The sequence below is a fragment of the Sturnira hondurensis genome, unplaced genomic scaffold, assembly GCF_014824575.4.
Source record: "Sturnira hondurensis isolate 20B ecotype Veracruz unplaced genomic scaffold, ASM1482457v3 Scaffold0006213, whole genome shotgun sequence".
Lineage (NCBI taxonomy): Eukaryota > Metazoa > Chordata > Mammalia > Chiroptera > Phyllostomidae > Sturnira > Sturnira hondurensis.
Genome location: NW_028078844.1, coordinates 3,400,911 through 3,419,339, shown reverse-complemented (window position 1 = coordinate 3,419,339; position 18,429 = coordinate 3,400,911). Strand labels below are relative to the sequence as shown.

The window sequence follows — 18,429 nt, the reverse complement described above, 5'->3', positions numbered from 1 at the left end:
AGTGAGAAACATTCCTGGCTGCTTTTCATTCTTTTTTCCACTTTTCTTCAGTGACCAGGGGTTTTTTTTCCCCTACAAAGTCCCATCCTAGTTCATCTATTTTCATCTCAACACCAGCCAACTGAGAAAATTAAAAAATGGAGGAAGAAGAAAATGGATGAGGGGGTGGTTTCCCCAGTATTTCTCAAAAACTTTCTCTGTTAATCCAATGGATGTTCATTACAATTCAGATACAAGCCCACACAGGAGTTCTTACTGAGTTCACTTATTTTGAAAATCAGCCATTCTGCAAGTAAGCTGAAATTTGATAAAGTCAAAAAAAATTAAGGCCCAAAGGCACCCATCAATCCATTTCCTTCTGAGAAGGACTAGAAATGTTAATAAACGACTACATCAAATGTCAAGGGAATCATGCCTACTAACAGATATGCACCAAAATAAAAGTATAAATACCTAAAAACAGACTCCTAAATTCTGAGTTACTAATGCAAATTTTTAATAAAGCACTAAAAGCTACTTCTTTAGAACACCAATCATTATCTTGCACCATCCCTTCAAGAAATCCCTCTTAGTATTATAAGAAGTTTGCAGTCAAGTTCACATGAGTTCAAATCCATACCCTGCCATGTATTAGCTTCATGGTCAGGCAAGTACCGTAACCTCCTGGAGGCCATAGAGTCGACAAAATGATTAATAGTTACCCTCACCTTACCAGGATTAAATGTAATAATGTATAAAAATATTACAGTAACTATAGCAATATATTTATAGAAATATGAACAAAAAGAATTTATAAGCCCTGGCTGGTGTAGCTCAGTGGATTGAGCACAGGCCTGCGAACCAGAGGATTGCGGTTCGATTCCCAGTCAGGGCACATTCCTGGGTTGCAGGCCAATTCCCTGCAGGCCAACTCCCAGCAGGGGATGTGCAAAAGGCAACCATACATTGATGTTTCTCTCCCTCTCTCCTTCCCCTCTAAAGATAAATAAATAATTAAAAAAAAAGAATTTATAAAGTTATCTAATTTAAATTCCAAGGGACATGTCAGATATAAAAATAAGCCCCTGTTCACACCAGATACTTTTTTCCCCACAACTGAATGAGTAAAAGAAACAAACATTCCCAAAACAGAACACTTAACATGGTACTCTCAGAAAGGTTAGTCCCCTTTGCCAGTGAAAGCCAATTACTGATTCAAAGAAGAATCCTCTCCAATCAGTGCTTTGTTCATCATGCTTCAAATCCAATTGTGAAATCTGGTCATGAACAGTTTAACAGGGTTTAGAGCTGGTGCACAGGTAAGAAGTAACCAAATCCTTTGGAGGGGCCACAAATTAAAAGCTTCCTCACTGAGTCACAGCTGCCATCCAAGCTCCTCCTCTACATTCACTCCTCTGGCTCATGACTGCTTTTCTCTTAGCTATATTCTCCCAATGAGCAATATCAGCCTTAAATCTGTTCCACTTCCCAAACTAACCTTCACACTACCTTGGAATCTAAAATCCAAGTACGATGTATTTCAAATCCTTGAGATATTTATTCCCTATCACTACAGGATATTGTCCAACTCATAAAAATGCTTCAGGAGCCATTTATAGGACAAAAAAGGCAATATCTGTACTATCTGCTTACCCATTTTTCTCCCACTCAGTACAGAAGCTAATGCATGCTAAGCATTCTAACAAGATTTAAAGATGCTACTGTACCTATGTTCCAAAACACTAAATGCTGAACTATATCATGCCCTCTCTCTCCACATTTTCCCTCAATGTTGGCTGCCCTTCCCCAGGTAGTGCCTAATGGGTTACCCTTCAAAAAACTCACTACTTTTCTCCACACAACTTTCCTGGATTCTGTTCCTCTTAATCTTAACCCAGAAGAGTTAAATTGCCCCTTCTTGAATGCAAGTACTGTAACTGTTAACCACCTGTACTCATAAATATCTTGGCATTTATGTACCATATCTGTTCACATGTCTATATAACTGCCTCTTCAATCTTGTGAGGTCTTTCAAGGCAGATACCATGTCAATTATTTTTATATAACCAGATTTAAGTAGAAGCATCCATAAAATGTAAGATGAAAAGCAAAAAGCATTTGTCAACATCATATAAGTTAGTTCCAAGAGACATCCCTGATACAAAAATAACCTCCCCTTCAGAGCATATTTTCTCAAATTTGAATGAATGAAAGAAACAATCTGTTTCTCAAACTTCCAGTTTCCAAGGAATACTTAAAGCAATCATGATGTGCAAGTGGATTAACAATTTTAAGATGACTGTGTTCCAAAGGTTTAGCAATATTTTTGGTAAAAGTAAAATAACCTAATCTCAGTAGGTCAAACAAGGTGAGGACATTTCAGTTGTGTGAGCTGTAATGTGAACTTTGTTACATTACTTTTTTTTTTCTGAAGCTACCATATTCATTGTAGTCCATATATAGACCAAAAAGGGAACACTAAAATTCTGGGGATGGTATGTTGAAAAGCACTAAGTCCTCAGAAAAGAATTCCCGTAATTTTCTCCTGTCACCCAGAACCTGTAGCCACAATTTCCATTTCTTTAACATTGCCACCCAAAGTGAACGCTTCTATTTTGTATGAGTACACTGGATCCTAGGATCCTATATTCATCCACACTAATCTTGGGGTATCGCTCAATTAGTTCTTCTATCATCTCTCCATGTATTAGCTTCTTCTGAAAATGACACTGACTCTTTCCCATTAAAATATAAACACACTCAAGTATTTTCATCTTAAAAGAAAAAAAGGTAGAGAGTGAGGAGGCACTTCATTTAATCCATAGATGCCACATATACTTTCTATCTCTATCATTTCATAACCTGTAATCATAACTTAGTCTATGAAATCTAGCTTATAAATCCTCTTTTGCAATGATGCTTTTTTTAAGCCTCGCCCAAGGACATGCTTATTGATTTTTAGAGTGGGGAAGAGAGGGAGAGAAAGGAGAAACATCCATACAAGATAGAAACATCAATCAGTTGCCCCTGCTACATGACCCAACCAGGGACTGAACCCACAACCGAGGCATGTGCCCTGACTGGGAATCAAACCTGTGACCTTCCAGTGCACAGGATAATATTCCAAGTGACTTAGCCACAGAGGCCAGGGCCAATAATAATACGGTTAAGCAAATTGCTAATGACCTCTATTACTGTTTATCTAAAGGTACATCTTTGAAGCCCTGGCTGGCGTAGCTCAGTGGATTGGGCGCGGGCCTGCGAACCAGATGATCGTGGTTCGATTCCCAGTCAGGGCACATGTCTGGGTTGCAAACAGGTTCCTTGCAGGCTAACTACCAGCAGGGGATGCACAAAAGGCAACCATACATTGATGTTTCTCTCCCTCTCTCCTTCCCCTCTAAAAATAAATAAACAAAATCTAAAAAATAAATAAATAAAATGCTAAAAAAAAAAAATAAAGGTACATCTTTGTATTTTACTTGACCCTGCCCTTTTTTTGAGAAATGTTACTCTTCCCCTTCACTTTTTGATACAAGTTTAAACATTCAATCAAAAGAGGAAAATGAAGATATGCTAAAATCCAACCAAAGCTCACAAGTTTCAAGAAGATATTGGAAGCACAATAGACCTTTAAAACAGGCCACATTCACTGTCATGAAATTCACGCTCTACAACATTTTGAGGAGTGGGAATATTTTCTAACAGGAATTACATTGTTTATTAGTAGATGAATAAGTGAGGATAAATGAAAGGATATACTAGAATTCTAAAAATGTCTAATGCTTAATATGTTAAATATTAATAGATACTTAATACACTTAATAAGACAGTAATAGGTATCACATAAAGATATTACATAAGAATTGGTGGGCACACATCAACCAAGGAATACACTACTTCATCTCGCTAATACCAGGGAACTGCTCTGCAGCCAACAGTGCAGAATGGACCCTCACTTTCCGTAAGATTTTACAAGGATGAGTACGCGCTCTAAAAGAAACACCTCCATGGTATGTGCAATTATCCTACAAAAGAGAGAAAAGGATAAGCTTTTCTCATTTTCCAGGATACCTGCTATTTCAGAAGTCTTTTTCATAATTAATTTCTAAAAAGAAAATCCTATTTTCACATTAAAATGTGTTCTCTTTACAACACACACACAAACACCGCTCTGGCTGGAAACTTCTGATGAACAAGTAACCAAAAGAGGTTCAAATACCTAAAAGAGCTCTATCCCAACGACCTTTCTAAAACCTTAAGTATATGATATTGCGATTTTTTTTGCACGCTGACAGTGTTCCAAGATCTCTTTCCTTTAATTATTCTTTTCTCACCACTTATCCTCAAATATTGTCTCTGGTCTAAGGCTCTCATGACTCTTTAAAGCCTTTAGAACCGGGCATCCTTCTTTTGTGTATCCAGGCCACAATAATGAACTGCCAAGAATGATACTCAAAGATTAAAGTATTACATAATATGAATTCCTTATATTAACTTTATAAAATCTAAATTAAGGACATCACGTTAGTTTTGTTCATATTATTTACTACTCTAGGTTTCAAATTCCTCAAAATACATAGCTAACATATTTTCCCACAAAACAAACTATATACAAACACATTTTATTTCTAAGGATAATAAGCTTAAAGTTCTTAATCATGTGGGCCAATGCTATAGGACCCAAAAAGGACAAAAAAAAAAGAATGATAAATATGATCACATTAAGAATGAATGAAAGAATGAATAAAAAAAGAAAAATAAAGAAATGGAAAACTATAAATGACAAAAAAACAATATACATTGCATGACAACTATAAAGAGTTCTCGCAAAAAGAGTAAAAAAAAATAGGCAAAACATTAGTTAACAAAAAATACAAATGATCATTTATAAAAATACAACCAACTTCACTCATACTTATATGTAAATCAAAGAGAGTTCCTGTTGCTCAACAATGTCTATGGCAAAAATTAACAAGTTCAATAACACTATCAGCAAAGAAGGAAAAAAGTCATTCTCATGTATGACTGGTAAGAGTGTAAATCGGTTAATACAACAAAACATAATTCCACTCCTTGGAATTCATTTTACAGCGATACTTAAATAGTGTGCAAAGAGGCAGATACAAAATATTCAGTGCAACATTATTTGTAAGAGCAACAAACTACAAACCTATTTTGTCCAGGAGCTATTGAAGTTTTATAGTAGAATATGAAGGAGCCTTTAAAATGAAAAAAGTACATACATATAGGCTGATGTAAAAAGATATTTAAGATATATTGGCTGGAAAAAACAAGGGTCAAAATAGTACATGCACTGTGAAACTACATCACACATATATAACGTTTTTTGTATATAATTATATTACAAACATATAATTATATGTTCTTTCTTGTAAAAAGATCACAGACCCAGGAAATGACTGACACATATAGTTGCAGATAAAATTCATTATACCCAATTAAATCTGAATTCCAGATAACAAATATTTTAGTACAGGTATGTCCAAATATTGCAAGGAACTTTTTCTTATTTGCTGAATCTGGCAGCCCTAGTTACATAACAGTATGCAGTTCATAACCTCAGTTACCTTAATTTCTGCACCTGAAAAATGTAGGCGTCAGATCATGATTTCTTCTAACTCTAAAATCAATTCTATGATTTTTTTTCTAGTCCTAAAATTAATCAGTTCTAAACTGATTAATGTCTAAAACTCTGACATTTTATAAAGAATTCAACATATACCACCAGCCCAGGATAACGTTGAGATAAACTAAGAGCTTCTAATAATCCTTCAATGAAATCTTTCCAGTCCCTAAAAACAGGCATTCTTCAGGGTCCTGTGCTGGCCTCTTACTTTGACCTCAGGGTGTACACATGTGGATGACTCCTAGATTGTTCTTTCCCCCTCCAGTTAATCAAGGAATTTGTGGAAAGCGTCAAACCATCTGCAACATCAAAATTACTGCAGCTAACAAAGAATACTGTCTTCGTACCAAAAAACATGGCTTTTAGTAAATGCCTGTATTAGAATACATGTACCAGAAGCTTACCATTTAAATATAACATGCAAATATGAAGCAACCAGAGAAAGACCAAGAATCTTAGAGAGTGCACGGCTGCTGCACACAATCTGCTTAGCTGCAGTCACAGAATTGGATGACCTACAGATGATCCAAGTGTTGTCCATCCTAATGGAATCAGGAAATAAGAGCTTCATCCCACTAACAGCTGGGGACTGGAAAGAGACTACCCTCTTGACTATCTGGAGTAAAGCCTGGTCAATTATACAGGCACACAGCCTTAAACATTCTCTAATCCCTGCCATCTTTATAAAATCAATACAACTAGGTTTCTCCTTTGGTTTCCCAGGAGCAAAGCCCTGGCTTGAACCAGAGCCCATTTAACTGTCCAAATTTTGCCATCTTCCTTCCACTGAAAGCAGCACACTGTGCTTTATAATGCACAGCTTCAGATGGAGTCATTAACAAAAGCAATTTATCAGACTTACGACCCAGGACCACAATGCTTAAAACCTATGCCTGCCACCACTGACTCCTATTATTTCCTAAAACCTCTTCCTTTAGTGTCACATTCATTTGGTGATATTTTAAACATATTTTGATCATTCAAGTATAATTTAGTCATTATCCTTTGGATACTAATTTTCTACTTACAGTTATCTCCTACAGACCTACCTCTATGGCTAACTCAAGTCGTCCTAGGTCTGACTCCACTCTAACTGGGTTTCCTATTCTACTGACCCAGCCCTATGTATAAGTATATAATAAATACAAGAATAATAAAACCAGTATGTACTACCTATTTCTCTAGTTATTACAGATACAACCACTATCCTACCTATATTTTGCTTTGAAAACTCTAACACTAGCTTTAAAACCTGTTAACAATGAAAAGTAGATTATGTTTTTCCTCTGTAAAACCACCACTATACAATTCATGCTGCCCTGTGCAGGATCTTTCACATTCCTTTTTCACTTTTCATTTAGGCTATGGCAACATATTTTCCTTCAGTCTTCCAAACCGCTAGTAGACATGGGAGATTTACAATTATAATTATTCTTAATGGAACCATTCCTTTTGAAAGTAACATGGAAACAGTAACATACCAAAATGTTTCCTGTAGCTATCCGCTTAAAAGGATTATTAACTTCTTCAGTTTAAGTTGCAAAAAGGCAACAAATTTTAAGCAAATATAGATATTGAATTCTTCCAGCTTTTTATGTTAAATAAAACTGTGAAATGAAATGCAATCCATAAAATGAAATGACTGAATTGTTAAATGTGCATATCTTATCTCTTCCACCAAATTTAAGAGATCATAACTCACATCTAATTAACAACAGATGTTCTAAAAATACAGTTCACTTCTCTGAATCATACAGACCTTAATATTATCAGTTTAAAAAACAAATGACAAAATACCCAGCAAATGAAGACTCGGTGTCCTGTAGACATTCTTTTTTCAGAGAGTCATCCCTCAAGCTTTCATTCTGTGATTTTTCTTTTGCATCTTCTGAAGTGTGTCCATAGTCAACACCACGAGAGGTTTCTAATGGCTTTTGATTTGAATGTTTCCTCTTTCCTCTCTCATCAAAATGAACCTGTGATAATAAACTTTCTTTGCTGTTCTCTGTGGGTTTTTGAAAACCAAAATGCACAGAACCCTTAGAAGCCAGTGCTGAAGATGAACCAGATGGTTCAAAATTTCTCCTCTTGCAGTGATATGAAAGTTCTTTGTCATCAGAAGGTCTTAAAAATTTAGGTCTCAAATTTCCAAGAGAAGAAAACTCTTTATTTTGCCTTGAATTAAAGTCTCTTCTATATGTTTCTGAAGGCCCAGATCTATTATCTTTTTCATCACCACAAAACTTATCTTCATTACTAGTCATACCTGTTGAACTGTATCTATCCCTTAAATTTTTATTAGATTCTATCAAGTCTGATTTTCTACTTTCTTGACCACTTTGTGCTTTTTCTGAATATGCTGGCTTCCTCCAACGTTCTCTTCTACAGTCTTCTTTTGTGGATGCAGTTTTTTCAGCTTCTTCTAATTTCGACTGAAATATTTCCATTGACTAAAAAAGAGAAAAAATTAAGAAGATATATAAAATTTTAAAAGGTTCAATAACTTACACCCTATATGACTCTGTGCCATGATGCACTGTTGAAGCACAATGAAAGAAAAAACCAACAAAAGGGGAAGAAAGGCCAATCACCCTACCTGGTATGGGCTGAACAGTGCCTCCCCTCTCCCAGACCAAAGTTTTATGTTGAAGTTCTAACCCATCATACCTCGGAACGTGACCATACTGAGAAACAGCCTTAAAAGAGGTGATTCCAAGTGACTTAAAATGAGGTTGTTAAGTTAGGCCCCAATCCGCTCTGATTGATGTGCTTGTGAAAAGAAATTTGGACACACAAAGATGCCAGGTAAGAATACAGAGAAAATAACATGTGAGAACACCTTGGGAAGGCAGCCAAAAAGAGAGGCCTCAGAAGAAACCAAACCTGCTGACACCTAGAGCTTGGACTTCCATTCTCCTGAACTGAAAGAAAATAAATGTTTTTTTGTTTAAGCATTCAGTCTGTAGAACTTTGGTCTGGCAGCCAAGCAAACTACTATACTGCCTCAAAATGAATACTTTAAAAAATATGACTAATCAATGAAAATTTACCAAATTAAAGAAATCTGGGAAGTTAAAAGAAGCCTCTTAAGTAAAATATATAATACAGAAGACAGTAAAATAATTATTTAAAATAATTTCTATCATCACTGAGATTCAAGCAGTTGCCATTGCACATTGCCAAAAACATAACAGACTCCATGGAAAAAAGCAGAGTTCGAGAACAAGAAAGACTTGTAAATAAAAATTGTGTGTCTATAAGCATGCAGATACAGCGAGTGGATAAATCAAAAGTACTGAATACAAATTAGTGGATTCAACAGTAGCCCAGGAATTCTCTATACTTAGGAAAAGATGGTAAATAGATATGTTACAAGAAAAAAATATGGACAGTTAATCGAAGATAATTTAACATGAATGTACTAGTACTTCCAGAAAGAAAGAGCAAAGAGAGAAGAAAGCACTAACAAAATATAATAATGTAAGAAAATTTCCCCAACTAATTTTCTAGATCCAAAGGGCTCACCCAACACCCTTAGGAGAGGGAAGAAGATGAAGCACACAAAGACTCACACATTAAAAACCCTAATTCCTGAGCCTCAAAATTCACATACAGAGCATATAAACAGATGGGAATAGGTAAATGAATAACACACTACCTACAAAGAAAAGAAAGTAAGACTGTTAACAACTTCTTATCTACAATACCAAATGTTATAAGATAATAAAATAAACATCAATTTAAAAAAAATTCTAAGGCAATAACTCTACATTCCATTCACAATCAAGCTACCCTACCCTGGTATGGACAAAAGAAAATCATTTTCAAAAATGCAGAAGGTCAGAAAGCAAATCACTTACTAATTTAGGGGGCAGGGGCAGAGGAAATTACGCAGGATCAGAATGACAAACCAGAAATGAATTAGAGCAAAGATCACTGAAAAACGGAAGGAAGACACGCTATAAAGCAAATGGCAAAAGCAATGAGTAAGTCTAAATAATTGTTCTGGTAGTTGAGAAGTTTAACATAATTGTCAAGAATAAGATGTAAATTTTTAAATTTACAGCAAACTGGAATTAAAATCTCAAATTAAAATCTCAAATTTAATTTCAATAAAATCTAACAGGTTTTATTGAACCTGTTAGATGGGGAATCAAAACATGCTGAAGTTATTACCTTGCACTAGGCATACATAATCCATAACATTTCATTCAAAAATTTTTTAAAATATAGATTTAAACTGTTTCTTAAATTCAGTGACAACATATATAGAACAGAAATGATGGCAGTGAGGTGGAGGAAATATTTTCATAATGAAAGTATTTCCTCATAGGCAGTTAGATACAGTGGCTTCTTAGATTCTATGAAATATGATAAAATAGAGACAATAATAACAGCAATTATCACAACTTATTCAATGCTTATTATATTACATTGATTGCATAATTTTAGTAGGCTCTACATGTTCAAATCTACGTGTTGACTATGTAATCTTGTTTCAGTTATTTAACCTGTGTCTGCCTCAGTTTCCTCATTTACAAAAGAACAATCATACTGTTATCATAACTTAAATAAGTAATTAACTTATTTAACCCAAAGATTTTAACAGTGCTTGGCATATGAAAAGCACTCAAATAATTATTAACATTCACAACAACTCTCTGAGATTGATACTAATAGTCATGCTTTTAAAATGGGAAAGAAGTGAAGCTAACTAAGATCACAAAGCAACAGAGTAATAAACCTGACATTGAAATTCAGGAGCATGTGACTACAAAGCCAATGTTCTTAACTACCAGGTCAAAATGCCTCATTCTATGATGACTCTTAACTGTTCTAAAGAATTAAGAAATTACATAAAATGTCAAAATCCAAATAATAAACATTATAGCTCCTACTATCAAAACTTAATAAAAATAACATAAAAAGATCACTGAAGGCCATATAAATATATTAAGATATAAATTCAGTAATTAAAGGAAATGTCATGACCAAATAGGCGAATGAAATCTTATCATCTGTGACATCAATGGACCTAGAGTGCATTGTGCCAAGTGAAACAGGCCAGAAGGAGAGACAGAGCATATGATTTGACTTATATGTGGAATCTAAAATCAAAACGAATAAATAAAAAAAACAGAAATGGATTCATATACAGAGAACAAACTGATGGTTGCCAGATGGGTAAAAAAAGGTGAAATGGTTAAAAATTAAAAATTAGCAGTTACAAAAATAGTCTCAGGGATGTAAATTACAGCATAGGGAATGAAGTCAGTAATACTGTAATGACTATATGTATAGTGCTGGGTTGCAAAGTAGCCTTATCTAGGGATCATTTCATAAGTTATATAAATACCCACAACTAATATAATATTGAATGGCAACTGTAATAAAAAATAAATTTTTAAAAATAGGAGTCATTCAAAGAATGCAAGAATGCTTGAACATCAGGAAATCTATTAAAATAACTCATCTCATTAACAAGAAAAGGAAAAAATATATTATCTCAAAGGACACCTATAAAGTTATTTCATAAAAATTAGCCACCTTTTCCTAATTTAAAAACAAAGGCAACCAAACAAAAAAGCATCTCTGACTAAACTCTGAATGCATACTTTTTAAAGATGATTACCTTCAGCTTAAGTATAGGAAGTTATCAATTAAAAACAGAAAAACAAGAAAACTAGCTTCCAGTGTTTTTATCAAAGTTCTGAAATTCTATTTGAGAAGTCAAGAAAGTTCAAATATTGTAATACTGAAGGGGAAAAGCCAAAAGTAGTAATCAATGGTATATACCTATCTTCCCAGATTACCCAATTAAGAATTAGATTTTATGGGACTTAAAACATCAGAGTTTAGAATACTGGCAGACCAGCACCAACAGCACATCAGAAAATAGAAGGGAAAAAAGATTCAATATACAAATGAAGAAAATATTTAAAATATCCTTAAGGATACACACATATAAAAACTGCATGCACAGGGAAATTTACTAAATAGTGTAAATAAAAATTCAAATAGAAAAATATCTAGTATTCCAGGATAACATGATTCTACATAATAAGGTATTAATTGTCCTTAATTTATCTATACATTCAATTAAATTCAAATCATAATGCCTAAAAGAGTTGAAAGGTTATAATGAATTTTGGAAAATGTTCCTATTAAGCTTGAACTTGACAAAATGATTCTAAGTTTAGCAAAATAAATAAATATATAAACATACAAGAATGAAAAACTAATTTTTAAATATCTAATAAAAGACTCCATTACATAGTAGATATTCAATAATTATTTGCTATTTGCATCAGTTACTAAAAATTATAATAATTATAACAGTATGATGGCAATTTCAGTAAGTAACAATATTAATAAAATAGGTTTGAGAGTAAAATAATACCTTTTTTATAAAAGAGTTTAATATACAATAAATCTGTCATTTCAAATTAGTAGGAAAGAATAATTCATTCAATATATTTTAAACAACAATCTGAAGATTTATGGTAAAATAGATGTCAACTTCATACCATATACAAATATTTATTACAGAAAAATATAAATGCATAAAAAATAAAACTGAACAAACACTCAAAGTAAATATAGATGCATATTTTTACGATTTGGGGAATGGAGAAGGCCTATAAGTGAATTATATCAAGAATATTAAGTCATGAAAAAAATCTAATGTATTTTGTAAGGTACAAATAAATTTATCCATGACAAACACAATCCTTCCTCTCTCTCATCCCCCCGCACATCCTGATAGAGTTCTTCTCTTCTATTACTATTCTTATTGCAGTTGGCTTGGTATTAAAGTCATTTATATATGTCTTGTTCCCTTACTAGAACATGGACTTCAAATCCTAGAAGTCCAGAACCACATCTAGTTTATCTGTATAGTTTTACACATAGTAGTCAATCAATAAATATTTGTTAAATATTATTTTTTAAATGAAACTAAGAGGAAGAAATATAGATTTATTAAAAAGTCTTAAATAAATCAATATTCCAAAGAAAAAATGGGTAAATGCTATCAAGAATCAATTCACTTAAAAGTACAAATGGCCAGAAAATATATTAAAAAATATTCCAGCCCTGGCTGGTGTGGCTCAGTAGATAGAGCACCGGACTGGGAACCAAAGGGTAGCCGGTTCAATTCCTAGTCAGGACACATGCCTGGGTTGCAGGCCAGGTCCCCAGTAGAGGGCGAGTGAGAGGCAACCACAAATTAATGTTTCTCTCCCTCTCTTTCTCCCTCCCTCCCCCTCTCCAAAAATCTACAAATAAAATCCTTAAAAAAATTAAGAAAAATATTCCAATTTACTAATAAAATAATAAAAAATAAAAGTAAAGAAAAATGTGTTTACCAAAGTCATTTTACTGAAAATGTAATTTGATCAATCTTTCTGTAGAGAAATTTGGCTATATCTATATCTCACTTTGCTATATCCTTTAAAACAGCAATTTCATTTTTAGTAATTCATCTTAAGAAAATATCCAAGTAAGCCCTGGCTGGTGTGGCTCAGTTGGGTGGAATATTGTCCCATAAAGCAAAAGGTCACAGAATCGATTTCAGGGCAGGGTACATGCCTAGGCTGCAGGTTCAGTCCCCTGCTGGGGTAAGTACAAAAGGCAACCCATTGATGTTTCCCTCTTGCGCCGATGGTTCTCTTTCTCTCCCTTCCTCCTTCTCCCTCTCTCTAAAATCAATAAGCATGTCCTCAGTGAGGATTAAAAAAAAAGGAAAGAAAATATCCACATAAATATGCAAAATGCATTTTACAAAAATGGTCAGCACAGTGCTATTTAACAGGAGAAAAAAGTAAAAACATATAAATGTCCCTCCACTGACTATTAAATAATGGTACATAATAAATACAAACAGTAAATATAATTGAAATACTAAAAGGTCATTAAAGTACATCATTTACTATGATGTACATCATTAAAAGACATCATTTACTATGTCCATATTAGTAAATATGAAAGAAACAGCATATATTCTATAAGCCTGGATATTCTCAAAGCCATCTATATATTCTGAAAGCCAGGATATATTCTATGAACTATCTCCTTAACAAAACAATTTATTTTTATCTAAAAAAATGTGTATATCAAAATGTTCACAAAGATTACCTTAAAGGATAGTTTTTCTCTCTTTTTTCAAACTCTTACTACTTTCTAAACCTGCTTCTTCTGGAAATTAAAAAAAAAGAGAGACATCAGGTAACTACAGAAACAGAAAGATTATTCACAGATGGTGAATAGGAGAACTGGTCTTAAAATATCATGTACTGTTGCATGGTTCTATTGTTTTAAAAAACACATATATTCTAAAATAAAAAAGTTATATTACAAAACTCTGGAACATAACAAAAACTCTGAGGAAAAAGCCTAAAATATAAATCGAAATGTCAACAGTGGTTATCTCTGGAGGTATACAATGGAGGCTTTCCTCACAATGAAAACATGTTATTTTTACATCAAACAGGTACATAACTTCAATTTTATATTGATACTGTGACATAAGATTACATAATAAAGGAAAAGCAGAAAAATGGTTTTAACAGTATATAGATTTAAAATTTAATGCCAAATCAGGCCTGGCTGGTGTGGCTCAGTGGCTTTAGCGCCACCCTGCAAACCAAAGGGTTGCCAGTTCAATTCCCAGTAGGGGCACCTGCCTGGGTTGCAGGCCAGGTCCTCAGTGGGGGTTGCATGAGAGGGAACCACAAAGCGATGTTTCCCTCTTTTTCTCCCTCCCTACCCTTCTCTAAAAAAGTATATAAATAAAATCTTTAAAAAAAATTAATAAAAAATCAAAGTAAAAGTGTTTCATGGTACAAAACACAAAGTTAAACACATTAATTTCAAAAACTTTTTAAAAACGGACACAATTTTCCATATAACTCTGAAATTAACAAACGATCTCCTTAATATGAATACTCACCCCATATCTTTCAGCTACAATGTCTTCAAAATTTCTATTTTGCCTCTCAGCTTGTTCCTTCATTCTTTGATAAGACTTCCTTAGCCAGCTTAATCCACCATCTTCTATTACTGAAACCACATTTCAATACTAAATGTCAGTTATTCTTTTCATGTGATATAACAGTATTAATATATATTGCTTATAAAATCACTTCTGAAGTATAAAATTGAATATTCTTCTTGAACATAAAAGGCATAAGTGTATTTTAAATTTAACATATATTTGAGTGCCTGCATATGCAAAGTTCAGAGGTCTGTGACTATGAAAAAGAAAAAATAAATAAAACTATCCTCAAAAAACTTCAATCTAAAAGAATGAGGATAAAAGGATATAAGTAATAACAGAGATAATGTTGGCCAACTATTACAAAAAAGATATAAAGAATTATTGAAAAGAGAGGATTATTTCTAAAGGAAAGGTAAGAAAAAATTTCACTAACCAGGCTTAAAAAAATGAACTGAGATTCATTAAACAAAGGTAAGAGAAGGCAAGGCATTCCCAGAAATAAATAAGAAACAAAGGTACATACATGGGGGTAAGGGGGAGAAACTATCTCCATATATCACAAAAAGAAATAAGGAAATTATAGATAATGCTTAAATGTATATTAACTCAAATTATTCTATGTTAGTCATGATTACCAACTATGAAAATCTGAATGCCTTCAACAAACTTTATTAAGTCACTTATATTTTCTTCTATACAGATTATACTTTTGATATGCATAAAGAAAAATCTGGACTTCTGCCAAGATGGAGGCGTAGGTGGAAACACTGTGCCTTCTCCCACAACCAAGTATGAATACAACAAAGGTTTGGAGAACAAAGACACAGCCAAAGAACAGAAAATTGAAGTATACGGAAATCCGACAACAACTAACCGTTCAACCCGGACGGTAAGAGGGGCGGAGCCAGCAGTGGAGCAGGGTCAGGCAGGACAGATCCCCCGACCTAGGCACACAAGTGGCCCAGACCCAGTCAGGGTGTGGGGCAGACTGACCACGGTCGCACATTCGCGCACAGTAAGACGGACCACACAGGCCCCAGAGGGCGAGGGCTGACGGTGTTGGCACACTCACGTGCAGTGGGACGAAACACAGGGGCCCCGGTGACGGTGGCAGCTGCCACACCTCTGGGGGCCACAGCGGGAGGAAGCAGACGGGACACCATTGGTCCTCTTTGATCCCGCCCTCACATACAGCATCACAACCCAGCAACCGAGTTGCCCTGCTCTGGTGAACACCTAGGGCTCCGATCCTGCTACATAACAGGCACGAACAGCCCAAAAGATGGTGCAAGAAGAACTCAAAGTCCCAGAGCCAATAACTCTAAGCAACCAAAAAATTGACAGCCTCTCAGAAGCACAGTTCAAGACACTGTTTATCAGGATGCTCACAGAACTGGTTGATTATAGTCACAAATTAGAGGAACATATGAAGGCTAAACTAATTGAAATGAAGGGAGATGCACAGGAAACCAATAGTGATGGAAAGGAAACTGGGACTCAAATCAATGGAATGGACCAGAAGGAAGAACAAAACATCCCACCAGAAAGGAATGAAGAAATGAGAATTCAAAAAAATGAGGAGAGGCTTAGGAACCTCCAGGACATCTTTAAACGTTCCAACATCCGGATTATAGGGGTACCAGAAGGGGGAAAGAAACAGCCACGAGTGGAAAACTTATTTGAACAAATAATAAAGGAGAACTTCCCCAGTCTGGCAAAGGAAATAGACTTCCAGGAAATCCAGGAAGCTCAGAGAGTGCCAAAGAAGTTGGACCCAAGAAGGAACACACCAAGGCACATCATAATTACATTAGCCAAGACTAAAATGAAGGAGAGAATCCTAGAAGCAGCAAGGGATAAGGGGACAGTCACCTACAAAGGAGTACCCATCAGACTGTCAGCGGATTTCTCAAAAGAGACCTTACAGGCAAGAAGGGGCTGGAAAGAAGTATTCCAAGTCATGAAATCCAAAGACCTACAGCCAAGATTGCTTTATCCAGCAAAACTTTCATTTAGAATGGAGGGACAGATAAAGTGCTTCTCAGATAAGGTCAAGTTCAAGGAGTTCATCATCACCAAGCCCTTATTATATGAAATGCTAAAGGGACTTAATATAAGAAAAAGAAGATGAAAAATATTAACAGTGAAAGGACAGCAAACTCACAGTTATTAACAACCATACCTAAAACAAAAGCAAACCAAGAGGACAGCTAGATCAGGAGTGGAACCATAGAAATGAAGAACACATGGAGGGTTAGAAACAGGGGGGTGGGAGGAGGAGAAGGGGGGAGAAGGTACAGAAAATAGCATAGATGGTAGGTAGAAAAGAGATAGGGGGGAGGGTGAGAACAGTGGGGGAAATATAGATTCTAAAGAATTTGAGGCACATGGTTATAAACAACAGGGGGGGGAGAATGGTGGGGGAGGGAGTGTGCGGGTGGAGGGGAATGAAGGGGGGGAATCGAACAACTGTAATGGTATAATCAATAAAATATATTTTTAAAAAAATTAAAAAAGAAAAGAAAAAATAAATAAATAAAATCACTGTTGACAATTATGGAAATCTAGCAAGAATAAAAATTCTCAGTCAATTTAGACATGAGTAAAATCCACTATTTCAGAAGTATTTATATAATAATGTTGCCTTCAAGGCCCTGGCTGGCGTAGCTCAGTGGATTGAGCGCGGGCCTGTGAACCAGACGATCGCAGTTCGATTCCCAGTCAGGGCACACGCCTGGGTTGCAAACCAGTTCCTTGCAGGCTAACTACCAGCAGGGGATGCACAAAAAGGCAACCATACATTGATGTTTCTCTCCCTCTCTCCTTCCCCTCTAAAAGTAAATAAATAAAATCTTTAAAAAAAAAATTATAATGTTGCCTTCAGTCAGTTTATATTCTATTTCAATAGTCTTATTAATTTTATTAGAGATGGCAAAAATACAATATTTTTTAAAAGATAAATAACCAGACTTAATATTTAAAAAGCAAATAAATATACCAATTTGCAGCATAAGTAATCATGAAATTCAATTCAACAAATATTTAATGAAATTTACTATGAGTATGAAAATTTGTTATGCAAAGTAGGGAGCAAAAACATGAATGAAACATAGCCCCAATCCTCTGTGCTAAGATAAACATATATCAAATAGTTGTAAGAAATTCATTGGTACACAACACTTAATATATACCTGTATTTAAAATTATTTTTATAAATCAGAAATTAAGAGACTGAAAAAAAGTATGCTTCCATCATAATTAAAAGTTACATTGTTATAGACCATATACGATGAAATGAATCAGTGCTGCACTCCCCATTATTCTCAGAAGACAGGGTAATATAACTATAGCAATAAACTTAAAAGATTCAGAAACCTAGATTTTTAGTCTTGCTGCTGCTACTAAGTAGTTCAAAAGAACTTAAGTCATTGACTTCTCTGAATCTCTGTTTATGTGTAATGTAAGACAGCATATTTAAACCACCTTTGAAATTTCTTCCAACTCAAGATTCTAAAAGACAATCAAAAAAATAGAGGGAACAGAATCTACAAAAATAACAGAAACATAAAAGAGTTCTGTGAGCAAGTATTTAGTAACTACATGGCAACAAACATAGTCTTCTCATGAAGAATCTAGATTAACTAACCCTGGACTAGAAATCAGAAAACCTGGGCTCTAGTACTACTCACAAGACTATAAGCAAATAGCTGCCGAGCTACTCTAAGCCTTGGTTTCCTGAGCTATAAAGTTAGGACAATAATGTCTACTTTACTATCTTTATCTGGTTGCTGTGAAAATAAGC

The 18,429-nt window shown here is 34.6% G+C and overlaps 1 protein-coding gene across 4 annotated transcripts in view; it reads right to left on the bottom strand.

Annotated features, from left to right (window-relative positions):
* The window catches only part of CWF19L2 (CWF19 like cell cycle control factor 2), a 110,588-nt gene that overhangs the window by 71,013 nt on the left and 21,146 nt on the right, over positions 1–18,429 (bottom strand). For all 4 annotated transcript variants that reach the window (XM_037047727.1, XM_037047729.1, XM_037047726.1 and 1 more), the window contains exons 7-8: positions 14,580–14,695; positions 7,427–8,079 (exon numbers count right to left, since the gene is read on the bottom strand). In XM_037047727.1, coding sequence (XP_036903622.1) covers positions 7,427–8,079; positions 14,580–14,695 — 769 coding nt within the window. The remainder of the gene's footprint in view (positions 1–7,426; positions 8,080–14,579; positions 14,696–18,429) is intronic.